This window comes from Cicer arietinum, chromosome 2 (genome assembly GCF_000331145.2).
Source record: "Cicer arietinum cultivar CDC Frontier isolate Library 1 chromosome 2, Cicar.CDCFrontier_v2.0, whole genome shotgun sequence".
In the NCBI taxonomy this organism is placed as follows: Eukaryota; Viridiplantae; Streptophyta; class Magnoliopsida; order Fabales; family Fabaceae; genus Cicer; species Cicer arietinum.
Genome location: NC_021161.2, coordinates 1,710,734 through 1,725,487, shown reverse-complemented (window position 1 = coordinate 1,725,487; position 14,754 = coordinate 1,710,734). Strand labels below are relative to the sequence as shown.

Below are 14,754 nucleotides of genomic sequence, written 5' to 3'. Positions count from 1 at the left end.
TTGTGCTGAAATTTGAGTCAAATATTTATTTATAGGGTTTATGAAGTGAAGAAGAAATGGCTGGTCCCTTTGTTGCTACTAAGGTTGGAAGGGTTAGAAAAGTTGACCAAAAGAAGGGAAAAAACACCAACAACAACAAACGTGTGAAACGTGGAGAAAATTCTGGAATTTGGAAGAAACTCAAGGTTTTATTTACTTGCATGTCCAAAGCTGAAAGATCCTCTCGTATAAAGAAAAACATAGATGGTATCATTTTATTTCTTCTACTAAATTTTTCTACAATCTTGTTTGAGTTTATGTCATTTTTTCTTTTATAAAAGATATTAATTTTCATGAAATGAAAACACATATTTAATCGTTTGATATTTCATAAATTGGATGTTCTTAATTTTAGTTATGTTCGAGATTTGATAATATGAACATATACAAAGAAATGTGATCGGACATATGCTAACATGATTTGCATAAGACTGTGAAGGTTTCAATATTAGGGAATAGGGATTTAATTTTTTCATTTGCAATTTATTTATTTGTTTCAATTCTATTTTATAATAAAATATTCTAAAGGTTGAACAAAAATATTGTAAACTAAGAGAATTTGTTTTCTTATTTAAAGAATAAAAATATTTTATTAATTAAAATATTGAGAATGCATTTTTTGTTTGACTGGTGCAACACTAAATATTGTAACTGATTAATTTATAGCATAACTCTTTACTCTCTCTTTTCTTTTGACCATGAAAACAATTTCTTTTTATTTTGAAAATGATTAAAAAATAATTTGAATTAATTTATTTTAGGTAAAAAATTTATATTACTTTTATTAAACAGTTTATTTCTATTTGATAATTAACATTCACTTGACACCTCTCTCCCTATCTTTTTAATTTCTACACACTCATGATTCATATCATCATATTATAAGTGTTATAGTTTGATTATCTGAATTTTAACCACCTTTGATTTTGAATACAATTGAAATATTGAGTGTTTTTTTTTTAGTACAAAATATAAAGTGCTTATATTCCTAAAGAGTATGAAAAACTAATTACACTTCATGAATATGTATATAATTTATATGTTAGGTTTCTTAGAATAGTTGATTATTATCGTCATCATTATCATTATCTGCGGCAGATTCAGAAATATTACATAATGGAGGCAAGAAAATGATATATAATATATTAATTATAAAAGAAAAATATTTTAAGTATTTACAAAATAAAATTTTATGACTTTGAAACACCCCAAAATAGTCTATAACATGTAGGACAATTTTTCCTTTTAAGATATGACATATTTTGCATTATTTTAAGTGTTTAGTGTTAAATACTTGATAAAATTTGAAGGATATATGATAAAAATTGCTACCAATTTATATATAATAAAAAAATTCTATGAATGAGAAGGATATATGATAAAACAATTCACTACTAGTCTCTTATAATTTATCTAAATTTATTTTCTTAAAAAAAATTATTTTATAGAGTGATAAGAATTATTTTTTATAGGGATCAAATAAAATTATTATACATTTGCATGTAAATTTTTTTCCTTTGTGGAGACAAGAGCCCCTATACCAATATGCATAGATCTACCACTGGTTATTATTATTTTGCTGAATTAAATTTGAGTACTCCTTGTATTTATGTTTTCATATAAATATTTTGCAGTTAAAAAACATAAATATTATTTTTTGAAATATATTTATTTTCTTGAAATTTTATAGATGAGATGCTTAGTGTTGGTGGTCCAAAATCACAAAGAAAGAGTAACTCAAGAATCTCAAGATCACTAATTCAAAGTGAAATAAATAACTATTCTCACCTAAAACAATACACATATCGTGAATTAGTGATAGCAACAAGAAATTTCAGAAGAGAGTATTTTCTTGGTGAAGGAGGGTTTGGAACAGTGTTCAAAGGTTGGATAAATCGTGATGATAACTCCCCTTCAAGACCTGGATTAGGGCTACCAGTTGCTGTCAAGACTCTCAATAGGGAAGGCTCTCAAGGGCATAAGGAATGGATGGTATTTATAAAAAAAAACATTTTTAAACCTCATTATTATATTTTTTTTATATAAACAAAAATAATGTGTTTAACTTCAAATATATATTCATAATTAACTATACCCTAATTTTCTTAATGCTAGAGATGATTAAAGCTGAATATTAATATGTATTTTTTGTTGAAAATTTAACTTTTTTTTTCTTCAAGTATATGGAAAACCCATGTTAAACCTAAATTGAAATAACATGAATATTATTCATTTGCAAATTTAGTGTTTATAACAAAATTCTTAAGTACTATTTCAACTTTTTCTAAAAGTGATGTTTCTTTATGATAAAAAAATTTAAATTAGAGATTAATATAATTTTTTCCACTATTTAATTTCTATTGGTAATTTAAATTTTTCTAGTAGTGATATAATGATTATTTATTTCCACAACATTATTTGATTTACATGATTTTAAGATTTAGCGAAGCTTTTGTATCTCTTCAATATGTCATTTGTGCAGGCTGAAGTTAAGCATCTAGGTGCCCTCCAACATCCAAATTTGGTTAAACTTTTTGGTTATTGCATTGAAAGAGAACATAGGCTTCTTGTTTATGAATTTCTACCTAGAGGGAGCCTAGAAAATCATCTTTTTAAGAGTAAGGTTTTCAAACTTCTAATTTTTTTGTAGAAATATGTGAATTGTACTTTCATGTCAAGACATAAATATCTATTGTCTTTTAATAAATATTATTTATTTGAAAAATGTAATTAATGGCTTTTATTTGAAGGATTAGCTAGACCTCTTCCATGGGCTGTGAGAATGAAAATTATGCTTGGTGCTGCAAAAGGGCTTGCATTTCTACATGAAGAAGCTAAAAAGCCACTAATCTATAGAGACTTCAAAACTTCTAATATCCTTTTGGATGGGGTAACTTTAATTAATTCATTTTTCATGCATTTTCCATATTCAACATGCATCTAATGTGGGATTGGTCTAAAAAAATATCTTACTTTTTCAATAAAACTTAATAAAATATTTTTATTTTTTTTTATATTACTATAAAATTTATTTTTTTAAGTGTTTGTCTTTAAACAATTTTTTTAGAGGTCCATATTAGACAAATGTTCAATACATATGTATTTGATATTTTCTTCAAACTTAATTTTTTTTTTATATATATTTCAGGAATATAATGCAAAACTTTCTGATTTTGGACTTGCCAAAGATGCTCCAGATGGAGACAAGACTCATGTGTCAACTCAAGTGATGGGAACACAAGGATATGCAGCTCCTGAGTATGTAATGACAGGTAATTAATTTGTACATTAATAAATTGGGATGATACATTAATTATAGATTATGTTCTTCTCTTCCATATTATACTTCTTGTAAATAATTATGCTATGATACTTGAGTTCACTTTGTTTTTAGTTCATTTAAAATTTCATTTCACTCAATTTAGAATTTGAAATATGGAATATTATGCAATACTACTTACTATAGAATATTGAATTATGGAAGAAAATTACAAGCAAATAAATAAACTTGTTATATGTAAAAATAGTTGAAATAGTAGAGATTAATAATCTTTGTGAATAGTTGAAAATGGTAAATGTTATAGTAATTGGCTGTCTCTAACCTCCAGATTTTGAAGTCTTTGTATGTCATGCATCACGCCATTTGTCTATCATAATATTCTATAATATCAAGAATCACAATTGAACTTTAAAACTTTAAATTATTGTACAATTTCTAAAGTTTCATTGCATCTTAGCAACATGATATATCATTGATTAAATAGGAAATACAATGGATAACCAATTGATTGAGTGTATTAAAACGTTTATGTGGTTAAATTATTTTCATACAAGTTGTAAACCAAATTCACACATAAATGTGTATATTAGTTGTTCATAAGCTAATCAATAAGAACACTTAGCGATGGTACTTACTATATGCCATAGTTTCTTCTATATTGTTTGAAATTTTCTACTTTTAAAATAAAATATAAGTAAAAATAATATTTAAAAAATATGATACGTCTAATCTAAATTTTAGACAAATATATAAATTTTTAAATATATTTTTCTTATATTTCATTTCAGAGAGAACTGTTATACAAGATAGAATTAGATAATTAACATAATATTATTACATTATAGGACACCTTACATCAAAGAGCGATGTGTATAGCTTCGGCGTGGTTCTTCTAGAGGTGTTAACGGGGCGAAAAGCCATGGATAAAAGGCTGGCGCATAGAGAGCAAAGTCTAGTGGAATGGGCAAAACCATACTTAAAATCTAGAGGAGGATTCTATCAATTAATGGACCCAAGACTTGAAGGACAATACTCAGCAAGAGGTGCATACAAAGCAACAAAGATAGTTACACATTGTCTTTACCGTGACCAAAAAGCAAGACCTTTAATGAGTGAAATTGTTAAGCTTCTCAAAAGACTTCCTGATTACAATAATGACATGCCTTGTTCGCCGTTACCACCACCACCATTATTGTCTAAAGACTTGCAAGTTGGTCCGTCATCTTCTAGTTCTTCTAGACATGGAGGTGGTGGTGGCAATGGTACTAATAAATATGATCTCAAAGTTTGTTCGTCATCTTCAGCTTCATCTACAATGAGTACTCCAACTCAATTTTATGCTTCTCCCTTGAAGTGTACTCCCCATTTTCTTTCACCAAATTCTTGTGGTGGAAATCCATGAGATGTTTCATGTGATATGCATGAATCATAATCTTATCTTAGACTTTGGGATTATGATATTGTTTAAGTAGTGACTTTTTTAAAACCAAAACTTAATTATCTTTTATGGTTTTCTGGACCAACTTTTATAGCCTTTAATTCTAGGCTTTTATCATTTGTTTAGGTTTTGAATCATGAGACAAATTGTGAGGTTGATGGAGTTTTCATTGCTTCATGTTGGTTTATTTGATTTTAAGACTATATGAATTGTTTTAGTTTCTTAATTGGCTTTCCTATTATGTCTTTTTTAATTGTTGTTATTTTGCATGGATTAATTATTTTGAAAATCTAAGCTAAGGATTGATTTGAGAAAGTATTTTTTATGCTTTTATTTTTATTTATGAAAATGTTAGATTGTTTTATTTTTGTGATTTTTCAAAATTTAATTAGAAAACAATGAAAATAACTTGATTTTATCACTAGTTTTAATACAAATCTTTGAAAATTTTAAATAAAGGATATTTTTATATATTTTCCAACTAAACATGCCTTTATGTGCTCTATGCAATAGCAATTTGAGTTTTAAGTGTGAGCATATTTACATCACCCACTTTTACTTGTTTTTAGAAAAATTAATAAGTATTTCAATACCAATAGAAGCAAACTATATGGTGTATTGATTCCTTATTAATGTTACGAATTAATTATTTTAAAAGCCAAAAATATTGTGTAAAAGCAGAAATACTAGCACTAAATCTATAGTGCTAATTTTTCGGTAAAAAAAATCTAATGCTACTTATGAACTAAATGATTCCATTTTATATTTTTAAGTTGCAAAACTATGAAATATATTCACTAAATAACTTCTTCAACATTAAATGCCAACTATATTTTCATTATCATTGATATACTAATTGTTTAATTGCTAGGAAGATTTAGAATATAGATGTATTATTATACAAAAAGAAAAAACAATATTAAAGAAGGTATACTTAAAATTGGTAAACATTATTTCCTAAGCCACTTATAGTTTATTCAATTTTGTTAAATCAACAACAAATTTCTAATGAGAAAAGGTTTTTAATGTTTAGTGAATGTTCCGCTCTTGATTTTGCTTCTTCGTCTCCAAATACATTGTCGCTAGTTAAAGTTAAAACTCAGTTGTGTATTTTACACTATCAAAAGTAAAAATCTGCTAAAAAGCCAAAAAAATGAGATTGAATGAACATTTATTTTAATGTTTTTGTTATAAGGTCTAAGAAAAATAAATCTCGTACAATCTTGTTGGTCTAACCAAACTCTCCAAATCGCAGAACATCATGAAAAATATATATTTGTTCAAATTTAATGGCACTACAGTGCTATAGAATCACCATTTGACAACACTTTGTACTAAATAACTTATGCATAATATTAGTGATTTATTCAAATTCCGTTACACTATAATATAATGCTATAGCGTTGCTGTAACTCCTATTTGATAAACACTCCTCCATAGCTACCTCATCATTTTGAAGAGTAAAATATAACCTTCCCCTTTCCATGTCTCAAGCCAAAAAACCACAAACCACTCTAGCTAGCATCAAAGCTGCAAATGAAAAAAGATGAGTACACAAATTGAATAAAAATTACAATTTGATGAATACATTGTTAACAATGAAAAGAGGAAGAAAGAGGAAGAAGAGAAAACAACCACTCTAGGGTTTCATATCATATAATAAACCAAAACTGAAGTTAATAGGGTTACACTGAGTATATATATAAGAAAATAGAATTGTCTAGAATTGTCTAAAATACCCTTACTACTAATATATAATAATATTATCTAACATCTCCCCTCAAACTCACGATGCATTAACATGGAGCATCGAGAGTTTGTCAACTAAAAAAAACGAAAACGTTTAATGGAATGCATCTTTGTGAACAAATCAACAATCTGTAAAGAAGAAGAGACAAACGGTAGAGTAATGATTCTATGCTGAAGATGATGACGAGAGGGGTAACGAGGAGGATCAACAATCGCAGGAGGTGGTTGGACAGCCGGGGGGACAAGAGGGATGTCACCAAAGAAGAAGCAACAATCAAAGAGAAGAACCAAGCCAACAAAAAAATCAAACCGAAAAAGAAGCGATCAAAAAAGGAGCAACAACCATATCAAAATCAACTGATAGGAACAACCAAAGAAGTAGCACCACGAAACCAAATCCAAACAAACCAAGGAGCAACAACCATATCAAAATCAACAGATAGGAACCACCAAAGAAGTAGCACCACGAAACCAAATCCAAACAAACCAAGGAGCAACAACCATATCAAAATCAACAGATAGGAACCACCAAAGAAGTAGCACCACGAAACCAAAACCAAACAAACCAAGGAGCAACAACCATATCAAAATCAACAGATAGGAACCACCAAAGAAGTAGCACCACGAAACCAAAACCAAACAAACCAAACCAAATAGAACCAAACAAAACTAAATCATATCAAACCAAACTAAACAAAGAGAGAAGCAACAAAGCAAATCACTAGAGAGATTAGCAATCAAACAGAAGAAGCAACAGACAGAGCGACGACACAGAAGATCAAATTTTCAGCCTCATCCAAGTATCCAACCCTTCCTAGAAGGTCAATCATACAACCATAATGCTCAATCTGAGGCACAATTCCAAATCTCTCCATTTCTTTGAAGCATCTTCTTCCTTCCTCTACCAAACCACAATGGTTGCAAGCAGATAACACACTAGTCATTGTTATCTCATTCGGTTCAAATCCTTCCCGTAACATTGCTGCGAATACTTCTAACGCTTCCTTCGCACAACCATTGACACCATAACCATTTATCAAAGCATTCCAACTAAGCACATTCTTGACAGACATACAATCAAATATAAACCTACCCACCACAACATCATCATCCTCACAATAACCATGAACCATACTAGTCCAAGAAATAACATTCTTATCCTTCATCTTATCAAACAAATCCCTCGCCAAATCCATACACCCCATTTTCACATACCCATCAATCATAACATTAGAAGCAACAATATCTCTATCAGGCATAACATCAAAAAGCTTCCTGGCCTCACTCATATCCCCACACCTAGCAAACCCAACAATAACAGCAGTCCAAGAAACCAAACTTCTCACAAACATTTCAACCAAAGAAGTCCCAACATACAAATTAACACAAAACCCATTTTTCAAAACAACACAATGAACCTCCAAACCTTCTCTCAAAGCCATACAAATAATGAGACAAACACAATCACTGAGACAAAATAAATTAGGGATAACCTGGTGCTGTGCGAACACGATTTCTCCCCCTACAGACGTCGTTTTACCGATCCAACCGTTGAAGACGAAGACCTGAATGTTGTGAACCTTCTGTCCAAAAATCAGCCAAATCCAACGGTTAACGAATGCGCAATCGATGTTTTTGTGAGACTGATTTAACAAAATCGGGAACAAGGTTACTCTTCTCTTTTCTCTTTTGGTGGTTGCCTTTTCTATCAAAATAGTCTCTCTCTCTTCTCTACGGTAGATCCCAGGATGATAATTCTCAATCATCTCTTCATAACGATCAATCAAACTCCCCCAATAACCATGCAAATAATAATGATTCTCAAAGTAAACTTTACCGCCCATTGTTCTTTTTAGCTCGGTTGGTTAGAGCGTCAAACCCTAATGGCTTGTGGAAAGGTTTATAGAACCCTAATAATTTTTTTTTTTTTTTATTGATCTACTAAAAATAAACGAAAAGCTACAAAGAAAGGGTAAAGCAGAATTGGGACACGGAAAATCTCACTGAATATTGGAATGTTAGAAAAGATAAACTATAATTATATTCCCTAATTGTTGGGAACTCGACAGCGGAATAGAGGCGGGATCGTTCAATGAGGATCGAAATAGGCTCTAGATACCATGTTAACAATGAAAAGAGGAAGAAAGAGGAAGAAGAGAAAACAACCACTCTAGGGTTTCATATCATATAATAAACCAAAACTGAAGTTAATAGGGTTACACTGAGTATATATATAAGAAAATAGAATTGTCTAGAATTGTCTAAAATACCCTTACTACTAATATATAATAATATTATCTAACATACATATTATTATTACTTGTTCATTTCTCAACTATAAATTCTTGAATCTCTATTCCGGTATGCCGAGCTGCTCCTTGAACTCTCAAAAGAACTCCATCTCCAACTTTTAGTGAAGTCACTGGAACAGATGTTTTTGACAGTGTATTTCCTGAATAATGAAACAGACAACACTTGTTGAAACTCAGAAGATACTAACAGAAAATAGAGAAACAAATTGAATTACCTTGTGAGGGACAAACCAAAGCAACTGTTTCTGCATTCTGTAAAAGCATGCTGATGGCTTGATTGTCTGAATCTGTCTGAAATGACACAATTAATATGACTAAGTCCAAATAAACAACTTAATTAAGCGCTTATGGCGTAAATGCTTATCATATAAGTGTTTATGTATAAGTTATTTCTATAATAAAAGATAAAACAAAGTCAATATGTTTTCGTATTAGCTATAAGTTTTTTCCATAAATTATCCTAGAGAGCTTGTGGAAAAAAGCTGAAAACAACTTATACACATGTCAAAAATTGTTTCAATAAGTCCTCTAATACAGTCTCACAAGCACTTGTGTCATGTCAGTAGATAAGATCAAATAAAGCAATCCAGACGGGCACTAGCATCAGTACCAACAAACAACAATAAAAGAAAATAGAAATAATTATGAACTTTGAGTTGTTAACAAGTTACAAAATAATAACATTGTTCTTTGTTGCCATACTTGTTCTAAAAATGAAACATAATTGAAAATATTATATGGTTCCATCATAAAAATTCAGACCAATTGATTTGACAAAATCGCATAACAATATTTCAGGTTTGAAATCCACTCACAATTTGCATCTTCAACTTCTAAATTTCAGAGGGTATATCTATCATATATTAATGACTATGGCTGTACAATTTAATATTTCTCAAAATAAAGACAACATTAAATGCAACATTCACATTCAAAATGCAATCTTAAAATACATTCCTTAAGGCTTTTTCATATTTTTATTGATGACATAGACTGAGAAACTCAATGTACCAATAGAGTATACATTTATTTTTGGATGCTAGATATAGACTATCTAAAAAACAGTCTAAACAGCTATTTTAAATAGCAGTTTATTTTAAAATAAAAGCTTTAGAGACGATACACTAAAATACTACAATATATTCAGTGGCAATGTTGTGGATCGCAGATTGCAAAAAATATCTGATTGTTCATAATATGTACGATACAGTGCCATAGCTCCGTTATTAAATAGTATGAAACAAGTAAATATTCAAATTTAGACAGATAAAATGAGACAAAGGGAGTAGCATTTTTCATTTCAATAATTTCCATTAATGCATACACAAACCTTTGCCTCCACAAGGATTAGTGGTCTACTTTCAATCTTTACACGCCCGACAATTGAAATTCTCTGCCGACCCTGCTGATCAACCACAATCACTTCTTTTCCTGATTTTAATTCCGACAGGTAGCTTGTTCGGCCTCCGGGAACCGCGACGTAAGCATGCACTGGTCCCTGTTATGATAAGTAACTGGTGAAAAGTGATTCATCACATAACTTCACTTGAACATGTACATTATATTGGTTTTTCATGAAAAATAGAAGGAAAAAAGTGATCAAGAGTAATGCACCATTATACTAAAATCTGCTTTGAAAATTAAATGAGTCATGATTTAGTGCAAAGCAAAATATATTAAGAAAAGTAAGTAGTGTATATAGTGTGTCATTTTATGTATGGATATTTCAAAAATACCCTTGTGATGTGAAGGTACTTTTCAGAAGATTTGAAGTCACAACTTACCGCATTCACCCGAAAAGGTCTGCTTGCAATGTAATTTGACTCCAAACATTCTGAGTGAACAAGAAATAATCCTCTAGCAAAAGATCCAACCTAAAGAAATTTTCCGGCTTATAAAAATGGCGGCTTCACCCGATTGATGAAGAACCTTCAAAGAGGAAATGAATATATATACATACGAGAAGTCCTTCACCAGGTTTCATGAGACTGCAAAGATCGACACAAACGCGATCGCCCATTCCAGCTACTTGAATGTTTGTCACGGTGGCTTTGGTCAAGTTCAATAAATTGCTTTCTTCTGTTCTTCGGTCGAAATATTCCTGAAAGTTTCGAACTGAAATAAGAGGTCAATCTTCATTACTCAAGAAGAAGGTTCAAATAGGCATAGAAATATACCTTTAGCTCAAGAATAGGCTCAACATCTTCAACTTTCAAAACTATGCCATCTAAACCATGTTCAAGTGCCTATAAAATTCAAAAGGGTGCAATGCAATTGTAAGGAGAGTTGTATGCAGTTACTTGAGTTTTAAGCTTGAAAAGTTAACTTCATTGATCTCATATTGTATACCTCGAGAAATATCTGAGCTTCAGACGTATTACCCGAGATCGCAAACACACTCTTTTGGCTGTTTTGAAATGCAGCAATTATATTTTCTGCAGGTATAACCTGAGCAATTGTATACACAGAAAACTTTAACATTTTTGTATATTATCAGTGTCGCGGATCGCGGAAAATTGCAGTTTATTCAAATTCTGCCACGCTACAAGTGCTATAATGCCGCTATTTGACAAAACTTTGTAATAAATAACATATCATGTATCAATAGCAATTTGCTCAATTCCACTACGTTGCGCCACTATTTACTACAAATTATTGTAAACAAACCATTGTTTTCAAAGAGTCGCCAAGTGAATGCAATTAAATTGTGAAGAAGTTCATTAATGGCGTAACTGCATCCTTGATATTATGGTTATCACTTCTCAGACACAGGCAGAAAAACTTCCATATAAAGTATAGGGACTATATTAATAATAAACATAAAACTAATCAAAGAATCAAAACATTCAGAGGTAAATCCAAACACGGCAATTTCAGACAAAATAAAACTAGCCGACGTCAGTACTGTGTTATCAAATAGCAGTTATAGCGGCAAAATTCTACTACAGCGTAGTGGAATTTGAACAAATCGCTATTGTTCTACGATCGCTATTTAGTATAAAGCATTGTCAAATAACTGCAACAGTGGTACTATAGCACTGTAGCGGAACAAACCGCTATTTTACACTATCCGCAATTGACAACACAGTAGCTGAAGTTATCCACCATCTTTTCAACAAGTCACTGATTGCAACTGATAAATCTAAGCCTATATCCACAACTTGATGTCTACAATCAAATCTATAACGAGATTTAGCATTAACTTGCAACAACTCTTCACTTCCTATATAAGTAACTGCACTTCAACAAGTAGAAAACAGCACAACTAATAAACTACAATCAAAATAATCAATGGATGATATAAGCATTCTAAATACTCAATCAAAATTCTCACAGCAGTTTGAAGCATACCTGCCAATCCAGTAAATTAACTACAATGTTTGGTGCCTGCTCATCCTCAGGCCTAAGTCGCTCTAGTTCCTCCGGAGTCGAAATATCGAAAATTGCAGCTACCCTTTTATTCTCTACATCCAAAATCTCTCTCTCAGTTGCAAAAAGAGGACAGATTAATGCAGTGGCTGTACTCCATCATGTCCAAAATTCCAAATTTCGTTAAATTAGACATGTTACATAATCCAAATCACCAACATTACTCAAACTCCATAGTAAATAGTAATTTTAATGTGTGAGGCAATGTTATAATAGTCATTGAAAATATCAAAATGATAAAAATACACCAATAAAAGAGACAACAAAATAGGATAAAATTAAATTGCAAAGAATGAAAAGGAGAAAAAAATAGAGAGTAGAAATTACATGAACAATCACTGGCAAGTTGAGGAAGGTGTGAAGGAAAAATGAAAGTATTCCATCCTCTCTCGACAGCTGCAGTAATGACCTGCTTGTTCTTTGTCCATATCCATACCTTCTTCGATTTTGTATGATCTGTGTCCTGAAACGGTATCCAAGAAGAAGAAGAAGAAGAAGACATTGAAGAACAAGAATTGTGGCGCAAAGAAGAAAGAGATGAAGAAGTGAAGTGTGCGAAGCGAATGTGTGACGACAGCATAGCCATCCTCTCTTTGTCACCACCACCAACCAACTTTCTTCATCCCTTTTCTTTGTGTTTCTCACATCAATTTTAAAAATTGATTTTATTTAAAAATTAATTAAATATAAAGTGGTTTATATTTTGATTTTGATGTACTTACTTAAAAGTAAAATTCAACAATAACTTTCAAATTTTCAAATAAAATTTTTAAAACGTCGTTTTATTAATTATTTTTTATTTTATTTTATACGTGAATTTGTAATTAAAATCATTTAATTCTTTAATAAACATTAATGTTAATTTTTATTATTAAAAAAATAAGTCGATCAAAATTAGTTCAATATAAATAAAGAAAAAATTATATATTTTTTAAAATTTAATTTATCAGACCAACATCAATTAAGTTATTGTTTTAAATATAAAAATAAAAAAAAATTATTGATTTATATTTTTAAAGAATATCATCGTCGTTATTTAAAAATTTTAAATAAATTTTAAACCTAATACATATTTTATCACTATAAAAATGATTCACTTTCAAATTTATCATATTTTAACAAAAAAATATTAGAGATCTAGAAGACAAAATCAATTACCTTTAAATACCCTCAGTCAAAATTAATTTAAGGTATTTAAATTTATTTTTACATCTCACAAAAAAGTAAATCTAAACATTTACTTATATATGACATTTTAGTACGAAATAAAAAGTAAATGCTAAAAATGTTATTCTAAAAAATACAACAAAATAAAGAGTATTGTTTCAAAATTTTAAAATGACAATCAAAGTAGTGGGATGGAGATCAAAATGTCAAAAAAGATTAGAGTAGTTGAAACCATACTCTCATAATCTTCTAGAAAGTAAAGAAGCTATTTGTTTAAATCAAAGCAATGCAAGCATGCATGATTCTTATCTAAAAAAAAATACGAAAGTTTTATATGGATTTTGAAACAAAATTCCAATAAGCAATACTTGTTGAGATAAATCAAGACAAAGATGGATAAAAGAGATTTACTTAGGTGTTTATATTATCAAAATAGGGATAAAAGAGATTTATATAACATTAATTTTTTAAATTTTAAAAAATTATTTTCTCCTCAAATCATCTTTAAACAAATGCACTTTTATAACGAACTCAATAAACTTAACAATGAAACATGGATATAGTGTACGACAAACTTAACTATGAAGCATAGATACGTCATACGAGTACGTAGTGTAATATAAATACGCAAATACGTAAATTTTTTGAAATTTAAGATATGATACAACTTGAATTTGCTAGCAAAATTTTTATTAAAAAAATAATATTACATGTATAATATTTATAACAAAAATATATTGACCGTTCTTTATAAATATATAATTATAATGATCATAATTTTTATAGTATATATATATATATATTATAATTTATATTAATAAAAATATCATTAAAATAATTTAAATAAATATTAATTTTATATAATAGTTAACAATTTGAACACACTTTTAATTGTTTCATCGATAAAAAAATAATTTTGAAGTCTCGTTCACCAGATGATTTTTTTAATTCAAAAATAGTAACAATATCTTAAAATAAATCATTGATACCTCAAAAAAATTGTCTCACCTTCATTATTTCATTGATTTTTATAGAATGCATATTTGCAAGTATTCATGATGTATTTCAAAAATATCAAATAAATTAAATTTTTAAAAATAAAAACAATAATTTTGATATTTCTAAGATACATATCTGCAAATATCTATGAAGTATCAATATCGAATATATATCAGATACAAGTACATCTCTATTTTCGGAGTATATCTGAGGTCATAAACTTAACTTATAATATTGTAGGCGGTATAAGTTATTACAAAACAAATGAAGCATGAAAAATTATAAGAGTAACTAATAAGAACACTTATTTACTTAATTAACCCTCGTTGGCATGAATAGAA

General features: G+C 29.4%; 3 protein-coding genes across 4 annotated transcripts; 2 read left to right on the top strand and 1 right to left on the bottom strand.

Annotated features, from left to right (window-relative positions):
• The first annotated feature begins 56 nt into the window (after positions 1–56).
• LOC140919310 (serine/threonine-protein kinase PBL35-like) lies at positions 57–2,689 on the top strand. The gene is made up of 3 exons (XM_073365143.1): positions 57–246; positions 1,730–2,031; positions 2,522–2,689. The coding sequence occupies exons 1-3, from the start codon at positions 57–59 to the stop codon at positions 2,687–2,689; spliced, it is 660 nt and encodes a 219-aa protein (XP_073221244.1).
• A 111-nt stretch (positions 2,690–2,800) lies between these two features.
• LOC101491297 (serine/threonine-protein kinase PBL36-like) lies at positions 2,801–4,902 on the top strand. Its single transcript, XM_027331762.2, has 3 exons — positions 2,801–2,929; positions 3,188–3,311; positions 4,165–4,902. Exons 1-3 carry the CDS (start codon positions 2,822–2,824, stop codon positions 4,719–4,721), a joined length of 789 nt encoding a protein of 262 aa, XP_027187563.2. The 5' UTR covers positions 2,801–2,821; the 3' UTR covers positions 4,722–4,902.
• A 1,244-nt stretch (positions 4,903–6,146) lies between these two features.
• Positions 6,147–12,899, bottom strand: LOC101511600 (uncharacterized). Of its 2 annotated transcripts, XM_012712627.3 has the most exons (10): positions 12,575–12,899; positions 12,170–12,336; positions 11,168–11,266; positions 10,996–11,064; positions 10,779–10,919; positions 10,603–10,692; positions 10,149–10,316; positions 9,034–9,109; positions 8,827–8,958; positions 6,147–6,287 (listed from the first exon to the last, which is right to left on the bottom strand). In XM_012712627.3, exons 1-9 carry the CDS (start codon positions 12,831–12,833, stop codon positions 8,831–8,833), a joined length of 1,197 nt encoding a protein of 398 aa, XP_012568081.1. In that variant the 5' UTR covers positions 12,834–12,899; the 3' UTR covers positions 6,147–6,287; positions 8,827–8,830. The 2 variants fall into 2 exon arrangements, with proteins under 2 accessions (XP_012568081.1, XP_012568080.1); XM_012712626.3 differs by lacking the exon at positions 6,147–6,287 and having other exon boundaries at positions 8,659–8,958.
• Between the last annotated feature and the right edge of the window lie 1,855 nt (positions 12,900–14,754).

Bases quoted from the DNA above. Each gene is read 5' to 3' on its own strand.
- LOC140919310 (XM_073365143.1), top strand. From the start codon at position 57: ATGGCTGGTCCCTTTGTTGCTACTAAGGTTGGAAGGGTTAGAAAAGTT. The intron at 247-1,729 runs GTATCATTTTAT...GAAATTTTATAG, and splicing joins TATAAAGAAAAACATAGATG to ATGAGATGCTTAGTGTTGGT. The intron at 2,032-2,521 runs GTATTTATAAAA...TCATTTGTGCAG, and splicing joins AAGGGCATAAGGAATGGATG to GCTGAAGTTAAGCATCTAGG.
- LOC101511600 (XM_012712627.3), bottom strand. From the start codon at position 12,833: ATGGCTATGCTGTCGTCACACATTCGCTTCGCACACTTCACTTCTTCA. The intron at 11,065-11,167 runs GTATACAATATG...TGAATTTTATAG, and splicing joins AAGCTCAGATATTTCTCGAG to GCACTTGAACATGGTTTAGA. The intron at 10,693-10,778 runs GTATGTATATAT...AAATTTCTTTAG, and splicing joins AACCTGGTGAAGGACTTCTC to GTTGGATCTTTTGCTAGAGG.
- LOC101491297 (XM_027331762.2), top strand. From the start codon at position 2,822: ATGAAAATTATGCTTGGTGCTGCAAAAGGGCTTGCATTTCTACATGAA. The intron at 2,930-3,187 runs GTAACTTTAATT...TATATATTTCAG, and splicing joins CTAATATCCTTTTGGATGGG to GAATATAATGCAAAACTTTC. The intron at 3,312-4,164 runs GTAATTAATTTG...ATTACATTATAG, and splicing joins TCCTGAGTATGTAATGACAG to GACACCTTACATCAAAGAGC.